This window comes from Pan troglodytes, chromosome 15 (genome assembly GCF_028858775.2).
Source record: "Pan troglodytes isolate AG18354 chromosome 15, NHGRI_mPanTro3-v2.0_pri, whole genome shotgun sequence".
Classification (NCBI taxonomy): Eukaryota; Metazoa; Chordata; class Mammalia; order Primates; family Hominidae; genus Pan; species Pan troglodytes.
Window position 1 is genome coordinate 69,652,088 of NC_072413.2, and position 17,522 is coordinate 69,669,609.

A 17,522-nucleotide genomic window follows, 5' to 3' on the forward strand; every position below is an offset into this window, starting at 1 on the left:
AAGTATATTCCTTTTGGCCTAATGAATAGGAGATTAGTGAAGAAGAAATAACCAGACTGCTCTTCAGCTGGCAATAAGGTATTCAGAACTAACCCTGCTTGCAATGATTTTCCAGTTCCATGTCCACCACTTAATACCCTATTGCTTTAAACCACAGTATCTTTTATTTCCTTGTCTAGTTTGTTTCAAAAGGCTGTGAATCGGTGGAGATGACTCTGCGAAGAAATGGGCTAGGACAGCTTGGCTTCCATGTCAACTATGAGGGCATCGTGGCGGATGTGGAGCCCTACGGTTATGCCTGGCAGGCAGGGCTGAGGCAGGGCAGTCGCCTGGTAGAGATCTGCAAGGTGGCGGTAGCCACTCTGAGCCATGAGCAGATGATTGACCTCCTGAGAACATCTGTCACGGTGAAGGTTGTCATCATTCCCCCGCATGATGACTGCACCCCGCGGAGGTAGGTCTGAGGAGACAGCTGTGGGCCTGAGACTCGAGTGCAGGGTTTGTGTACCATGTAGAACATCTCTTAGCAGGTAGTGGAGTAGGGTGTTGTGAAGAACAATAGGTTACATGTGATGCTGAATGTTTCATCCATGGAGTCTGACTCAGGACGAAGCTCCCTTTCAGTGTGTGGTGACAGCAGCTGGAAAGAGTGACTAAATGGGACCATTCCCAGGATTTACATCACTGGATTTATAAAGTTGCCATGACAGATAGAGAAGTCTGGTAATATCCATCTTAAGAATTTTCCACTGGGAGCTGAGAAACATTCAACACTTAACATTAAAAGACACTCAACATCTCAAATTGTCAGATTGCTTTTCTTCTATGTTCCATGATGCTCTTATTCTCTTCTCTCTCCCAGTTGCTGCCCAAAACTCAGCAATTGTTTGGACCTTTGCTGTCTCAGTCTGGCAGCTGCTTTCCTAACTGTATCTGCATGTGCTAGGGTTTGGCTTCAGGTGAGCTGCCCCTGCTCATGGTGCTTTGGCATTTTGGTTCCTAGTCTTTTCCAGAAGGGAAAACCTAAGAGCTCCCTGCCCCACCCAACCCCCCGCAGCTCCTGCCAAGCCAGCAGCACTGTTGAAAATTTAATTTCTCTGTCTCTGGGGAGGTTTCTTGGTGGAAGAAATTTAATCAACTGTTTATTTTCTCCTTTGGACATGCACATGCTATTTTTGCTAGTTTTTAAGATCTCTCTTTTTATTTTATGCCATTATTTTCTAAGAATTTCTCTTAAGCTTTGGCAATTGATTCTTAGGCTTTCTAAAGCCAAGACAGTGTTCTGTGTCCTATTTTGCCACTAAGATGACCAGTCCTACACCTGAGCTCTCATGGATTTGTGAATATCAGATGGTAGAAAGTTAATGGTTATGATAGGCTATTTGTGTCTTTTAAAAAGTAAAGAGCAGCAAATATATATGTGTGTGTGTGCGTGTGTGTGTTTTATATACTTTGCTCAGGATAGTATTTCCTAATACTGCTTACCTCCTAGATGGCCTAGGGATTATGTATATATGTCAAAATATAGAAAAATTCCTTTGTCTGATAGTTTGAAGAACTGCCTTTTGGATGACTGCATTTCCCTGGAAATCAAAATATGAACTTTTAATTTCACCTGTTTTGGAGAGGAGTAAATATTCAGAAACTGCCCTACCCACATACCCTGCCTTAGTTAACCAGGTCTAATGAACCTTATTAGCCTTTTCTGGTTTCCCCAAGCATATCATCATTAAATGTTAAGTAATGTGCTGAACTGTGATTTAAAAAATTATGTGACGTGGCTCAGAAAGGCCGTGGGGTTCTTGCTTATGACAGTCTCCAGTCTTGCTGCATTCCTTGTCTTGTCTCTTTCTCTGCTGTCTCTCCTTCAAATTGTCTACTTTATTGCTTCTGAACAGACAATTATAAATGGGAGAAGATAGCCAAGCTTTGTAAATTGTCAACCTTAATTACCTACAGTAAAGAGTTACAGATGTTAGTCTAAGGACCGTCTACTGAAATATGGAGCCCTTGACCTTATGATGCCATCTTGCCCACTCAGAAGTCTTTCCCTTGTATCTAGGCTCCCAGGTTTATATGCGGGAAAGGAGAGGGAAATGGGTTTGTGTGACTGTGGGTGGGATGAGACAACAGTACAGACATCAAAATTGTAAATAGCTGTTACTAGAAAGATGGATAAGAGGCCTGATCCTGGATAGATGGAGCCATGATAGGAGGAATAGTAGACTAGATATATTGTGGTGTGTCAGTGAAAATAACTAATATACTGAGTTTTTTACCTTAATATGCCAGGCCCTGAAAAAAGCACTTTTTTATGGGTTAGTGCATTTAATTCTCATAACAACCCTCTCTTGTGATAGTGTTAGTAGCATTCCTGTTTTAAAAGAAACCGAGACTCAAAGGTTAGTAACTTGCTAAGCTCATCTGACAAATTTAGGTCTAACATCAGAGTCCAGGCTCTGAACTGCCACGTTGTGTGCTTAGAGCACAGATCCTTTCCTTATACACTAGAATCAGCAGTGATGTGCTGGTGAGTTGGCTTTCTGCTGGGGTGAAGAAAACTTTATTTGTAGTATTTGCTGATTTCTATGGTGCAGATACTCCCACTGTGGCTGGTTCCAAGCTACCGATGTGATGTCACTGCAGGCAGCATTGGGGTAGATGGGATGATTACCAGCTCCAGCACACCAGGGAGTGAATGAGCTGTCACACCGCTGTGACGCTCTCAGGCCTTCCCGGAGGAGCCAGTGGAGCTGCCAGTGACATGTCATTTGGGTGCCAGGAGGGGAGGCTGGGGGAAGGATTAGTGCACTGCACAGCCCCACCAGCCTGGAGGGAGACACAGGGCCCCTTTCACTACAGTTTCCATCTGAAAAGCCCTACAGTTTCCATCTGAAAAGCCATACAGTTTCCATCTGAAAAGTCAGACCTGGGCAGGGCAGGTGGGAAATGCCTTGATGCCTTTGGAGGGCTGAAAGCCTGCTCATTTCTCCTTTCTTTAGAGATAACTTCAAAGGGAACAGCTGAAGCATTAACACCTTGTTACAATTTTCAACAAAATAGAATAATGCTCTTGTGTCATTTTTTTCTTCTCCTCCGCACTTCACACTCCCACTGCTGTTTTTGTAGCAACTAATTACTCTGTTCTTTGAATAGTCATTCTCTTCTTTGTCAGCTGGGACTTCACCACCAGTCACTGCAGCTGCAGCGAGAGGCAGGACAGGCCTCCTTGAGGCAAGCTGCTCCTCTACCCCTCAGCCTGGTGGTTCTTAGGGTCGCCAGGACCCAGAGAGGGACACAAGCAAGGGGGTGGGGGAGGTGATGACTGTATGTAATACAAACACCCCCAGGATCTAATACAAACACAAATGGATTTGTGTGTTCACATGGGAGAGTCATTCATTTTGAAAATGCAGCTTTTAAAATATATATAATAGTTCAACAACAAAAAAGTAGTACTTAAATAACATGTAAAAGCCTGTAATCCCAACAGTTTGGGAGGCCGAGGCTGGTGAATCATTTGAGGTCAGGAGTTTGAGACTAGCCTGAGCAACATGGTGAGGCTGGTCTCAAACTCCTGACCTCAAATGATTCACCAGCCTTCTCTACTAAAAATACAAAAAAAATTAGGGGGGCATGCTGGCACATGCCTGTAGTCTCAGCTACTTGGGGGGCTGAGGTAGGAGAATCACTTGACCCAGGAGGCAGAGGTTGCAATGAGCTGAGATCGTGCCATTGCACTCCAGCCTGGGCGACAGAGGTAGACTCCATCTCAAAAAAATAAGAATAAATAAATAAAATAACATGTAAAACAAGGCTCTCTTCCCTGTTCTTGGAAAATATGCAGACCCCTTATGAATCATTTCCAAACTACAATTTTTTTAAGAGAAGAAAGGACAGGGACAGTATAGCAAACTTTCTGAGCCCCTACTAGGTGCCAGGCATTTTCCTTTTTTTTTTTTTTTTTAAGTATATATACTTTAAGTTCTAGGATACATGTGCGCAACGTGCAGATTTGTTACATATGTATACATGTGCCATGTTGGTGTGCTGCACCCATTAACTCATCATTTACATTAGGTATATCTCCTAATGCTATCCCTCCCCCCTCCCCCCACCCCATGACAGGCCCCAGTGTGTGCTGTTCCCCTTCCTGTGTCCAAGTATTCTCATTATTCAGTTCCCACCTATGAGTAAGAACATGTGGTGTTTGGTTTTTTTGTCCTTGTGATAGTTTGCTGAGAATGATGGTTTCCAGCATCTTCTATGTCCCTACAAAGGACATTAATTCATCCTTTTTTACGGCTGCATAGTATTCCATGGTGTACATGTGCCACATTTTCTTAATCCAGTCTATCATTGATGGACATTGGGTTGGTTCCAAGTCTTGCTATTGTGAATAGTGCCGCAATAAACATATGTGTGCGTGTGTCTTTATAGCAGCATGATTTATAATCCTTTGGGTATATACCCAGTAATGGGATGGCTGGGAAATGGTATTTCTAGTTCTAGATCCTTGAGGAATCACCACACTGTCTTCCACAATGGTTGAACTAGTTTACACTCCCACCAACAGTGTAAAAGTGTTCCTATTTCTCCACATCCTCTCCAGCACCTGTTGTTTCCTCATTTTTTAATGATTGCCATTCTAACTGGTGTGAGATGGTATCTCATTGTGGTTTTGATTTGCATTTCTCTGATGGCCAGTGATGATGAGCATTTTTTCATGTGTCTGTTGGCTGCATAAATGTCTTCTTTTGCGAAGTGTCTGTTCATATCCTTCGCCCATTTGTTGATGGGGTTGTTTGTTTTTTTCTTGTAAATTTGTTTGAATTCTTTGTAGATTCTGGATATTAGCCCTTTGTCAGATGAGTATATTGCAAAAATTTTCTCCCATTCTGTAGGTTGCCTGCTGACTCTGATGGTAGTTTCTTTTGCTGTGCAGAGGCTCTTTAGTTTAATTAGATCCCATTTGTCAATTTTGTCTTTTGTTGCCATTGCTTTTGGTGTTTTCGACATAAAATCCTTGCCCATGCCTATGTCCTGAATGGTATTGCCTAGGTTTTCTTCTAGGGTTTTTATGGTTTTAGGTCTAACATTTAGGTCTTTAATCCGTCTTGAATTAATTTTTGTATAAGGTGTAAGGAAGGGATCCAGTTTCAGCTTCCTACATAAGGCTAGCCAGTTTTCCCAGCATCATTTATTAAATAGGGAATCCTGTGCCCATTTCTAGTTTTTGTCAAGTTTGTCAAAGATCAGATGGTTGTAGATGTGTGGTATTATTTCTGAGGGCTCTGTTCTGTTCTGTTGGTCTATATCTCTGTTTTGGTACCAGTACCATGCTGTTTTGGTTACTGTAGCCTTGTAGTATAGTTTGAAGTCAAATAGCGTGATGCCTCCAGCTTTGTTCTTTTTGCGTAGGATTGTCTTGGCAATGTGGGCTCTTTTTTTGGTTCCATATGAACTTGTATTTTGTATCCTGAGACTTTGCTGAAGTTGCTTATCAGCTTAAGGAGATTTGGGGCTGAGACGATGGGGTTTTCTAAATATACAATCATGTCATCTGCAAACAGGGACAATTTGACTTCCTCTTTTCCTAATTGAATACCCTTTATTTCTTTCTCCTGCCTGATTGCCCTGGCCAGAACTTCCAACGCTATGTTGAATAGGAGTGGTGAGAGAGGGCATCCCTGTCTTGTGCCAGTTTTCAAAGGGAATGCTTCCAGTTTTTGCCCATTCAGTATGATAATGGCTATGGGTTTGTCATAAATAGCTCTTATTATTTTGAGATATGTCCCATCAATACATAATTTATTGAGAGTTTTTAGCATGAAGGGCTGTTGAATTTTGTCAGAGGCCTTTTCTGCATCTATTGAGATAATCATGTGGTTTTTGTCTTTCATTCTGTTTATATGCTGGACTACGTTTATTGATTTGCATATGTTGAACCAGCCTTGCATCCCAGGGATGAAGCCCACTTGATCATGGTGGATAAGCTTTTTGATGTGCTGCTGGATTCGGTTTGCCAGTATTTTATTGAGGATTTTTGCATTGATGTTCATCAGGGATATTGGTCTAAAATTCTCCTTTTTTGTTGTGTCTCTGCCACGCTTTGGTATCAGGATGATGCTGGCCTCATAAAATGAGTTAGGGAGGATTCCCTCTTTTTCTATTGATTGGAAGTTTCAGAAGGAATGGTACCAGCTCCTCCTTGTACCTCTGGTAGAATTCGGCTGTGAATCCGTCTGGTCCTGGACTTTTTTTGGTGGTAGGCTATTAATTATTGCCTCAATTTCAGAGCCTGTTATTGGTCTATTCAGGGATTCAACTTCTTCCTGGTTTAGTCTTGGGAGAAGAGAAGTTTAGAGAAAAAAGAGTAAAAAAAAATGAACAAAGCCTCCAAGAAATATGGGACTATGTGAAAAGACCAAATCTTCGTCTGATTGGTGTACCTGAAAGTGACGGGGAGAACGGAACCAAGTTGGAAAACACTCTTCAGGATATTATCCTGGAGAACTTCCCCAACCTAGCAAGGCAGGCCAACATTCATATTCAGGAAATACAGAGAACGCCACAAAGATATTCCTCGAGAAGAGCAACTCCAAGACACATAATTGTCAGATTCACCAAAGTTGAAATGAAGGAAAAAATGTTAAGGGCAGCCAGATAGAAAGGTCAGGTTACCCACAAAGGGAAGCCCATCAGACTAACAGTGGCTCTCTCGGCAGAAACTCTACAAGCCAGTAGAAAGTGGGGGCCAATATTCAACATTCTTAAAGAAAAGAATTTTCAACCCAGAATTTCATATCCAGCCAAACTAAGCTTCATAAGTGAAGGAGAAATAAAATCCTTTACAGACAAGCAAATGCTGAGAGATTTTGTCACCACCAGGCCTGCCCTACAAGAGCTCCTGAAGGAAGCACTAAACATGGAAAGGAATAATCGGTACCAGCCACTGCAAAAACATGCCAAATTGTACAGACCATTGATGCTAGGAAGAAATTGCATCAACTAACAAGCAAAATAACCAGCTAACATCATAATGACAGGATCAAATTTACACATAACAATATTAACCTTAAATGTAAATGGGCTAAATGCTCCAATTAAAAGACACAGACTGCCAAATTGGATAGAGTCAAGACCCATCAGTGTGCTATATTCAGGAGACCCATCTAATGTGCAGAGACACACATAGGCTCAAAATAAAAGGATGGAGGAAGATCTACCAAGCAAATGGAAAACAAAAAAAGGCAGGGGTTGCAATCCTAGTCTCTGATAAAACAGACTTTAAACCAACAAAGATCAAAAGAGACAAAGAAGGCCATTACATAATGGTAAAGGGATCAATTTGACAAGAAGAGCTAACTATCTTAAATATATATGCACCCAATACAGGAGCACCCAGATTCATAAAGCAAGTCCTTAGAGACCTACAAAGAGACTTAGACTCCCACACAAAAATAATGGGAGACTTTATCACCCGACTGTCAACATTAGACAGATAAAGACAGAAAGTTAACAAGGATATCCAGGAATTGAACTCAGCTCTGCACCAAGTGGGACCTAATAGACATCTACAGAACTCTTCACCCAAAATCAACAGAATATACATTCTTCTCAGCACCACATTGCACTTATTCCAAAATTGACCACATAGTTGGAAGTAAAGCACTCCTCAGCAAATGTAAAACAACAGAAATTGTGACAAACTGTCTCTGAGACCACAGTGCAATCAAACTAGAACTCAGGATTAAGAAACTCACTCAAAACAGCTCAACTACATGGAAACTGAACATCCTGCTCCTGAATGACTACTGGGTTTATAACGAAATGAAGGCAGAAATTAAAATGTTCTTTGAAACCAATGAGAACAAAGACACAACATACCAGAATCTCTGGGACACATTTAAAGCGGTGTGTAGAGGGAAACTTATAGCACTAAATAAATGCCCACAAGAGAAAGCAGGAAAGATCTAAAATTGACACCCTAACATCACAATCAAAAGAACTAGAGAAGCAAGAGCAAACACATTCAAAAGCTAGCAGAAGGCAAGAAATAACTAAGATCAGAGAAGATCTGAAGGAGATAGAGACACAAAAAACCCTTCAAAAAATCAATGAATCCAAGAGCTGGTTTTTTGAAAAGATCAACAAAATTGATAGATCACTAGCAAGACTAATAAAGAAGAAAAGGGAAGAATCAAATAGATGCAATAAAAAATGATAAAGGGGATATCACCACCGATCCCACAGAAGCACAAACTACCATCAGAATACTATAAACACCTCTACGCAAATAAACTAGAAAATCTAGAGGGCCTCGGGTCTTTATAGCCACAGGATGGGGGCGTCATGGGCCAGGGTTGTCTTCGGAAATGCAGCATCTGGACACAAAGGCAGGAGTGCCTGTCCTCATCTTGATCCGTGGGGGTGGAGCCCTAGCCAGGGACCACTCCCTCCTCTACCCAGCTCTTCCCTTCCCTGTTTCATATCATTTAAAGGGAACATGCTATTCCCTTCCCAGGACTTCCGTATCAGCAGCTTCATTTTTATTAAAACAGTGATGAGAATGAGGCTGGGAGAAGTTCAGTTGCTGCGCAAAGAGTGAACGGAACCAGCTAGCATGACAGCCTGATGGACACAGTCCTGGTAGACTTCACTGGAAAACCTCCCTGGAGTGAGCAGGCCCCTTATGCAGGACTTGCCTGATTCTCAACCCCCTGCTGTCACCCCTCTGCAGTAGGTAGCCAGCATCAATAGATTAGTGACCTCTGTGACCTCTGGGTCTTCACCGTCATTCCCGTGACAAGATGAAAAGTACCTGGATGAACAGACTAAATTGTGATGTTCTGAATGGTATTGCATAGAGTGGTCAACCCTTTATTCTGTTGAGGGCCACTAGCCTATAGTTCTTAAAGAAAGCAATTAAGGGCCATTCAAAATGACAAGCTAAAAACAAACAGGTTACATAAGACCAAATTACCTCTTAAATAAGAACAGGTCACAGCATTTTTTCTTCATTTTAAAAATCCAGTATTTTAAAGTGCTAAAGCATACTGCTTTAGAGTGAAGAGGGCAATTAGAAATCATGTGGTTCAGATCTCTGATTTTTCAGAGGAGGAGTTTTGATTCAAATAGTTTATGTGTTTTTTTCCAAGCCAGAGTCACATGGCTTATAGGGACCAAGCCATCCTCAAACATAAAACTTTTCTGACTCGTGAGTCCAGTGTTGTGATGTTCTGTTCAATTTCCTAGTCAACCATTTCTCTATATTCCACAGGGTCTTAAGGAAAAAGGAGAGAGTTATGAGAAATAAAAGATTAAAAGAGAAAGAATACAAAGACTGAAAAACAGAGTAAGGAGATGGAGTAGCTTTTCCATTAATTTAGGGTTTCAGCATGTCACCTCTTATCACGTTTAGCATTGACATTGTAATTCCTGCTGGCCATAGCCCTTTAATTGGGTTTTATAAAAGTTGTTGAATTTTCCTTGGAGAATTGGAATGGTTTCGTTAATCGCTAAAATAAGACTAACCTACACAGTCTTACCTACATAGTATGTATTAATTCTGTGGGTTTAAATCCTGGCTTTGCCACCTGCTGGCTGTGTAAACTTGGGCAGGTTAATCTCTCTAGGCCTCTATTTCCTCCTCTACAAAGTGGGGATAATGATAGCATCCACTTCATAGAGTTGCTGTAAAGTGGCTAAATTCGTGCCTGGCGCATTGTAAGTTATAAGTATTATTAGAGTTACCGTTCGTCAACACAGAATTTTACTTAGAATGATATAATAAAAATCCTTTTATGAAAGTTTATGCATAGCATTAAAAGCCAGTTTTTAATCTGTATTCTTCAGTCTGTTGTATACTTCTTGATTCTACATAACGTTCTTCTGTTTTGCAGAGTTAAGTAAGAGACCAGGGAGCCAGTGATGGTTACCCTGGCCACAAAAGGCAATCAGAAATGGCGAGTAGCTGAAGTTTAGCTCTGCAGAACCTTCTGTGCTTATTCATTGTTTATGAATGAATCTTCTCTCTGCTCAGACTTTATCATACTATATTTGGCCAATGTGGGATATGAAGAAAGTTTCCAGTTATATGTTATGAGTAGTGGAAATAAAATGTAGACTGTGGGGAAGACAGCGTCTTTGGCCAGAGAGGCCTTCTAGCCAGTTTTCATACTAAATGTTAAGCAGTTTAAAAGACTATTCCAAAGAGTGTTTGAAGAAACCCAAAGATAAAGTAACTTGTCTGTTTGATATTAGGTTATTGCTGTTATTGTGTCTGTTACCATTATCATTATTTATTTTATTATCTGCCTGATGCAAAATGGACTTAAAACAGCCTATGAAAGTACTTGTGAGCTGGGCACAGTGGCTCATGCCTGGAATCCCAGTACTTTGGGAGACCGAGGCAGGTACATCACTTGAGCTCAGGAGTTTGAGACCAACCTGTGCAACATGGCGAAACCCTGTCTCTACAAACAATACAAAAATTAGCTGAGCGTGGCAGTGCACACCTGTAGTCCCAGCTACTCAGGAGGCTGAGATGGGAGAATCACTTGAGCCCAGGAGGTTGAGGCTGTGGTGAGCCTTGATCACGTCACAGCACTCCAGCCTAGGCGACACAGCAAGACCTTCTCTCAAAAAGAAAGAGAAAGTAGTTGTACAGTATTAAAATAGAAGCTTAGCTAGGGAATTGGAGGTGGAAGAGGTAGTAGTGAAAGCAAAACATGGCCTAGGTGAAAATTTTTGGAAAGTTGGTGCCCAAAATACATAATAATAAAGTTCTGTACATGTGCTGGTTCCTAGCAGCCGACAGAAAGGGGCATAGATGATGATGTTCTTTGAGTTAACAAGTTAGAACAAGAGCATTGCTGAGGAGAAGCAAAGATAGTCCAGATTTTGAGCATAAGTGAAATTTTTCCATGCATTATTATAAATTTTAGTCAATATTCCTTTGGTAAAATGTAATATTTTTGCATTGTATTTACAGATCCAGAACATTAGATCTTTATAATATGCCTTATTTAGTCAGAAATGAAAGGCTGTAGTCACAAATGAAAGACTCTAAACTATACCACAGTGTATTACCTCTATGAACAACCAAAAAAGGGTTGCAATGGCATATTTTTGTCATAAATATCAGAATCAAAGCTTGAAATTATATCAGAGCCTAAAGTAGTATTCGTTAATATTAGAGAAAATGTTCTATTAGAGAAAAGGTTTTAATGACATAGCAGTCATTAACTACTAAAAGTAATGTCAAATGTGCCATAAAACAATGTTTTACAGACTGCAGACCATAACTCTCAAGTAGATCATCAAATCAATTTAGGACATTGTGCCCAGTGTATTTTTGGATGAAGTGTATTCATTCAGAATACAGCAAAATGGAAGACATGAGAGGAAGGATGCACATCTGTGTGTATATATGGTGGTGCTGTGTCCCAGTGTGAAATGTATGTCTTAGGTTGTCATCCAGAAAGTGTGAAAGCCATTGCTATTAAAGCATAAAAGGGATAGAGTGGAGCCTTGGGCGGAGGGTCAGATTAAGGTCACCCTTGGCTTTTGGGACATTTAGGGGACTGGTAAGGAAACCCCAAGAAGAAAGTACTCCTTGGAGACGTGGGCTATGACTGAGTCAAGTAAGGATGGCAGCAGACGCCATTGCTCCTTCTGAGCACATGCTCCAAAAGTGGCACTTTCCAACAACAAAAACTCTACTGAAGGTGGGGGAGAAGATGCATTATGGAATACACATTTGAAATGTAAGGAGTCAACACTGAGATATGTAGACAAGGTCATGAAAGAGTGGCACCTTGCATTGTCCTTATTCTCCTGCCAGCCAACTATGTAAACCCTTCCACTTTGCCCCCCGTCTCCATGTCTCACCTTCCCTCCCCGCGCCTTCAGCCTCATCCACGTCAAGACCAGGCCTTTGGCCGGACGCCCTTTGGGCCTGCACTGTCCAGGACAGGAGGCATGTGGCTACACAGCACTTGTGATGTCGCTGGTCCAAAGTGAAATGGTCTGTAAGCTGCTCATACACCCTTTCGGAGCCCAGTCGCAATGTGCGGTGGCGGGAGTGTGAAGCTGCGCATACACCCTTTCAGAGCCCAGTCATGGTGTGCAGTGGTGGGGGTGTGAGGCTGCTCGTACACCGTTTCAGAGCCCAGTCACGATGTGCAGTGGCAAGTGTGTGAAGCTGCTTATACACCCTTTTGGAGCCCAGTCAAGATGTGCAGTGGCAGGTGCGTGAAACTGCTTATACACCCTTTCAGAGCTCAGTCACTGTATGCAGTGGCGGGTGTGTGAAGCTGCTTGTATACCCTTTTGGAGCCCCAGTCATGGTGTACAATGGCAGGTGTGTGAAGCTGCTCGTTCACCCTTTTGGAGCCCAGTCACGATGTGCAGTGGCGGGTTGTGAAGCTGCTCATACACCCTTTCAGAACCCAGTCGTGGTGTGCAGTGGTGGGTGTGTGAAGCCGCTTGCTTCCATTGAGACTTCATGCTCTCAGGTATGCCCCTGTCATGCTGTCCTGGTGGCCTTTCCTCCTCAGGTCTCAGTAGTCTGGCCACCCCCAGGGTGTCCGTGGGTCCCATTGTTTTTTAAAGACTCCATATCTCGCACTCAACAAGTTGGGATTGAGTAAAGGAAAATACTATTATAATACTTCCTTGGGTTCTGGTTTTTGAAAAGAAAATAAGTACTAGGGCCCAAAGATTGAAAGGTGGTTTGAAACAGAGGGTGAAATTGTGGATCCATTTTTAAGTGTTAATGAGAATCAATGTGGTTCCATCAGCAAGAAAACGCAGTATCCATTGTGTTTCTCCCTGTGCCTTGCCCCTAATAGGAGTTGCTCTGAAACCTACCGCATGCCAGTGATGGAGTACAAAATGAATGAAGGTGTTTCATATGAATTCAAGTTTCCCTTCCGAAATAATAACAAGTGGCAGAGGAACGCCAGCAAGGGGCCTCATTCACCTCAAGTCCCGTCCCAGGTGCAGAGTCCCATGACCTCGCGGCTGAATGCTGGAAAAGGAGATGGGAAGATGCCTCCTCCAGAAAGAGCCGCCAACATCCCTCGAAGCATCTCCAGTGACGGGCGCCCACTAGAGAGGCGGTAAGTGTGCCTTCAAAGGTTTGCTCTATCTCTCTCTGCCCCAAATGTAAGTAACACAGACCCATAAGCACTAGTTTTAGGCCTTTTCATATTTTACTAGAAACAAAGAATTAAACTGAGGTGCATACCGTAGTGACTTTCAAAGCATGGTAGTGTTCCAAAACCATAAGGATCAACAGAGATTGATTCTAGCAAAGCCTTCAGCTCTGCACACTGGTATTTGTGCTTTGCTCTTTAATTTCCGTGTGATTATCAACAGACGTCATTACTGCATGCTTAGTGGCCCTGTGGATTAGAATTTAGCAGACTCTTTGAGGTGACAGTGACTGTATATCATCCTTGACAGTCTTCATCATTTTGTTCCGAAATGATGATATAAGAGCAACAGAAGGCAGGTTTTTGGTTGAATAACTATGTTTGTGTCACTTTATTAATAAAGGATTATGCGGAAGGAAAACTAGTATAACACAAACATATTTTTCACTACTCTGAAAATAGGAAAGAATAGTGAAGAGAAGACGATACGTGGAGATACGTTAAAACACTTAGTCCTGAGTAAAGTAAGCCAGAGGGCGAGGGACTGAGGGGTCCTAGAAAGTAAGAAACCAAAGGTTGTTGTTAAATTGAAAGCCATAGAGAGTTCCCTCCCAAAAGGTAGTGGGTTAACTCTGCCTTTACAAGGTTGCCCTAGCACTTTTGTCTGGAGTTAAGAGTAAACTGCAGCACTTTGAACTAGAGTCCAGGCCTAAAATTAAACTAGATTAAGTGCTTTCAAAATGGGAATAGAAGTTGGCTATACAGATTTTAAGTAATTGCACTATAAATTTGGTTACCTCAAATCATGTACACTAAAGCAGTTTAATTGAATAATCTGCTAGTGGTCTGCTAGAAGTCATCAACTTCTTTTTTTTCTTTTTTCTTTTTTTTAGACAGAGTCTCACTCTGTCACCCAGGCTGGAGTGCAGTGGTGCTATCTCGGCTCACTGCAACCTCTGCCTCCCAGGTTCAAGCGAGTCTCCTGTCTCAGCCTCCCAAGTAGCTGGGATTACAGCGTGAGCCACCACGCCTGGCCTAGAAGTCAACTTCTTTCTGTCCATCCACTGTCCTTTCCCCATTTCTTCAGGATTGCCTTAATCACATCTCAGAATGTTGTTGTGAAAACCCTTAGACCTGGAGAGAAGTCTGTATTCTGGGAACTGTGTTGGGGAGAAGGGAGGGTCCACGTGGAAGCCAAAACATGAGCCTGACTCATCTGAGTGGCAAGAACCAGGTCTGGCAGGAGCAGGATGCTGAGGAAAACGGTTCCCAGATACACGTAAATCATCACCGCTCCAGTATGGGAGCAGAGAGCAGGAAGATTTAGAAACCACACTATGAAGTCTTTATCTTAGTCTGACTTTTGAACTGTTGCATAAAACATTGTCACTTAACTATTTTAGGTTACTAGGATACTATGTAGAAATAATTTAATAAAAACAGACAAACAATTTAATTAAAACAGACAAACCAAAAACATAGTCATCTTTCTACAACTTCTCATTTCATCCTGGAGATCTATTTACAGAGCCTTGCTATTTATCTCAATAAAAGTTTCCTCTCCCATAGTGGCCCCATTACCATCTGGACTCCTCTCTTTCCTTATTTTGAGGAGGAAAACATCCAAGAGACCTCTGAGTAAATTCTTTTTTTGACACATTCCAGACTTGGCTGCCTCTGAGGTGTGTGCTAACTGGAATTCATGATTTGGCCCACATTTTGAAAGATGAACCCAGGAAATCACTGTATAGAGAAGGACCTTTTCCCCCACCTCAGTGCTGTTTTCTTTCTCTCCAGAACAATCAGCAGGCTTTCACAAGTGAAATTGGCTTTGTGTAATTTCCTTTATACAATATTCCATTTGAGAATGTATTTTGATTCCATGTTGAATTTAATTTCTGCAACAGAAACTAAAGCTCCTTGCCAGTCATACTGACCTTCAAAAGGGAAAATATTTTTTGTAGCTGAGTATCATATTTCGATGGGAGCAGCTTTCAGTGCTAGAGAATGCAGAACTCCATTTTTTCCAGATGTAGATCCTTGAGTTCTAGAGGTAATTTCTGTGTGTACTTGTGTCTGCCTTTCTTCTTTACTCCACCCAGAGGAAAATGCATCTCAGTAAGTGCGCCTTCTAGAAGACCGTTAGAGTAGCTTGTGACTCTCTAAGCTGCAGAGGTGAAAGGGCCATAGGTGGGGCTGACGAGGTTTTCAGGAAAATTTAACCTCTACTCACTGCCCCCTTAGTCTCTGGTATATATTCAGTACACTAGACTAGGATTTCAGATCTTAGGATGCAGGGCTTAGATGACTTGTGAGATCTCAGTCCTACAGTTTCCAGGATATTAGGATGATTTGGCTCATCTTCATTTTGAAATATATGGTAATTAATTGGATGGATATTCTTCTTTTATGAAAATTTAAAGTTCAGTTTCTTACCCTATCGTTCCTAATTTTTAGTAAAAAATATCTTTTAAGTTTTAATTTTGAGGCATAAAGAGAAGGTACTATAGATTGAATATCTTAATCCAAAAGTCTGAAATCTGTAATACTACAAAATCTAAAACGTTTTGAGCACTGACATGATGCTCAAAGGAAATGCCCATTGGAGGATTTCAGATATTCGGATTAGGGATGCTCAACTGCAAGTGTAATGCAAATATTTCAAAATCCAAAAACTTCCAAAATCCAAAACATTTCTGGTCCAAAGAATTTAGGATACGGGCTACTCGTGTTTGAGAAAGTTTGTTTTGCTACTGTGACTCCAGGAATATTTGAGGATAGAGCAGATTCATGAGTTTTATCAGAAATACTTCCTCAGTCCTTCTTGAGTCCCCAGATGCATAAAGTTCACCTTAGAATATAATTTCCTTCATGAAATTTAGTAAAACATAACTGAAAACTTCAAGCATCCCCTTTGTAGTCCTACTGAGAACAAATACCTTATTGAGATACAGAAGTGAGGAGTACCGGGGCACCCCTCATCCATCTGACTCTCCCCTGCATACCAGCGCCGTCCTGAGTGCCATTTACAATTTGTACCTTGTACTCACCAAGTATAATTTGGACCTTTCAGAGGAATCATAAATCATGAAAATAAATGACAGGGTCTGCCAGACCTTGAATCTTGCCTTACCAGTAATGGTGTGGCGTAATATTGTGACTAAAGAATGCTTTACAGTTGTTCATTCCATTCATTTTTTCTCCTGTAGGTTAGGGAAATTGTGTTTAACCATAGAGAAACCAGCTATACTTAAGCTCAAGTTAGCAGCCATCTCAAGTCTACTCCTCCAGTGCTCCCCAAATCTGCCCACTTAAGTAACCATGGATGGATCCAACACAGTCCATTTTGGGTGAAAACACTAATTTACTGCTTGTAGAAGCATAGTTTTTCTTTAATTTGTATGTAGTATCCCAGACTTAAAAGGTCATTAGGAACAAAAAAAATAAATCTGCATAATATTTTTCCTTTAATATCAAGGTCAGGATTTTTATGACATAAAAATGTTGGTGTTTTGAGTTTTAATAAAAATTCTTTAGTTGGATGATGTTCTTTTTACATAGTTAAGAGAAACTGACACAGTAAGAATTGATAATCCATTTGGCATCTAAATAGAATAAAGTCTAATTTCTATTTGGTTTAAATATATGAGTTTTATGCTCTCCAGGTGGCTTTCTGATTACAGAATTTTACAGTATTTGTGAGAGTAGTATTTATTAACAATTAACATTCGTTCAACAGAAATAGGTAATATGATACGGTCACTATTTTGGCCTCAAATTTACCTAGAGCTTAAGGGTAGGATTGAAATAAAAATTGCTGGCTGTGGCATGCTGAACTTGATACATTACTGTGTTTAAACATAATGCGGGATCAGCAATAAAACCTTGATCTGTGTTAATATGCTTATAAAAGTTGAGCTAGTTGAGGGGCTTTGGATAAACAACAGACATCTTAGCATGTAAAATGATTTTCTTTTCTCCTTTTTTTAGGCTAGTATTACCAGCCTTTATGTAAATATTTGATGTTAGAGCTCACTGAACACTTGGTACTTCTGAGTTTTACCTGGATGTCATTGTTACTCCCCTTGAGACCCCTGCACTTAACTCTTAAGAAGCTGGATGGGGGGCCTTTTTTGTTCACGCAGTTATGGCAGCTGCGTCTGCAGCCTCCCTCCCTCCTTCCTTACAGACACCAGCACCATATAGGGTGTGAATGTGGTGGAAACAAACTTAAAAGAGTTCTCCTCTCAGAGAGCATAATAGTCACGTGACCATTCAGTCTTGATTTTTAAGGAAATACTTTCTAAGTTTGTTATATCATACAGGATCTAAGCTAATCTTCCACTGTGTCATTTTCTG

The 17,522-nt window shown here is 41.2% G+C and overlaps 1 protein-coding gene across 50 annotated transcripts in view; it reads left to right on the forward strand.

Moving 5' to 3' along the window:
• The window catches only part of SIPA1L1 (signal induced proliferation associated 1 like 1), a 417,177-nt gene that overhangs the window by 348,331 nt on the left and 51,324 nt on the right, over positions 1–17,522 (forward strand). For all 50 annotated transcript variants that reach the window (XM_063792953.1, XM_063792964.1, XM_063792968.1 and 47 more), the window contains 2 exons: positions 180–454; positions 12,858–13,127. In XM_063792953.1, coding sequence (XP_063649023.1) covers positions 180–454; positions 12,858–13,127 — 545 coding nt within the window. The remainder of the gene's footprint in view (positions 1–179; positions 455–12,857; positions 13,128–17,522) is intronic.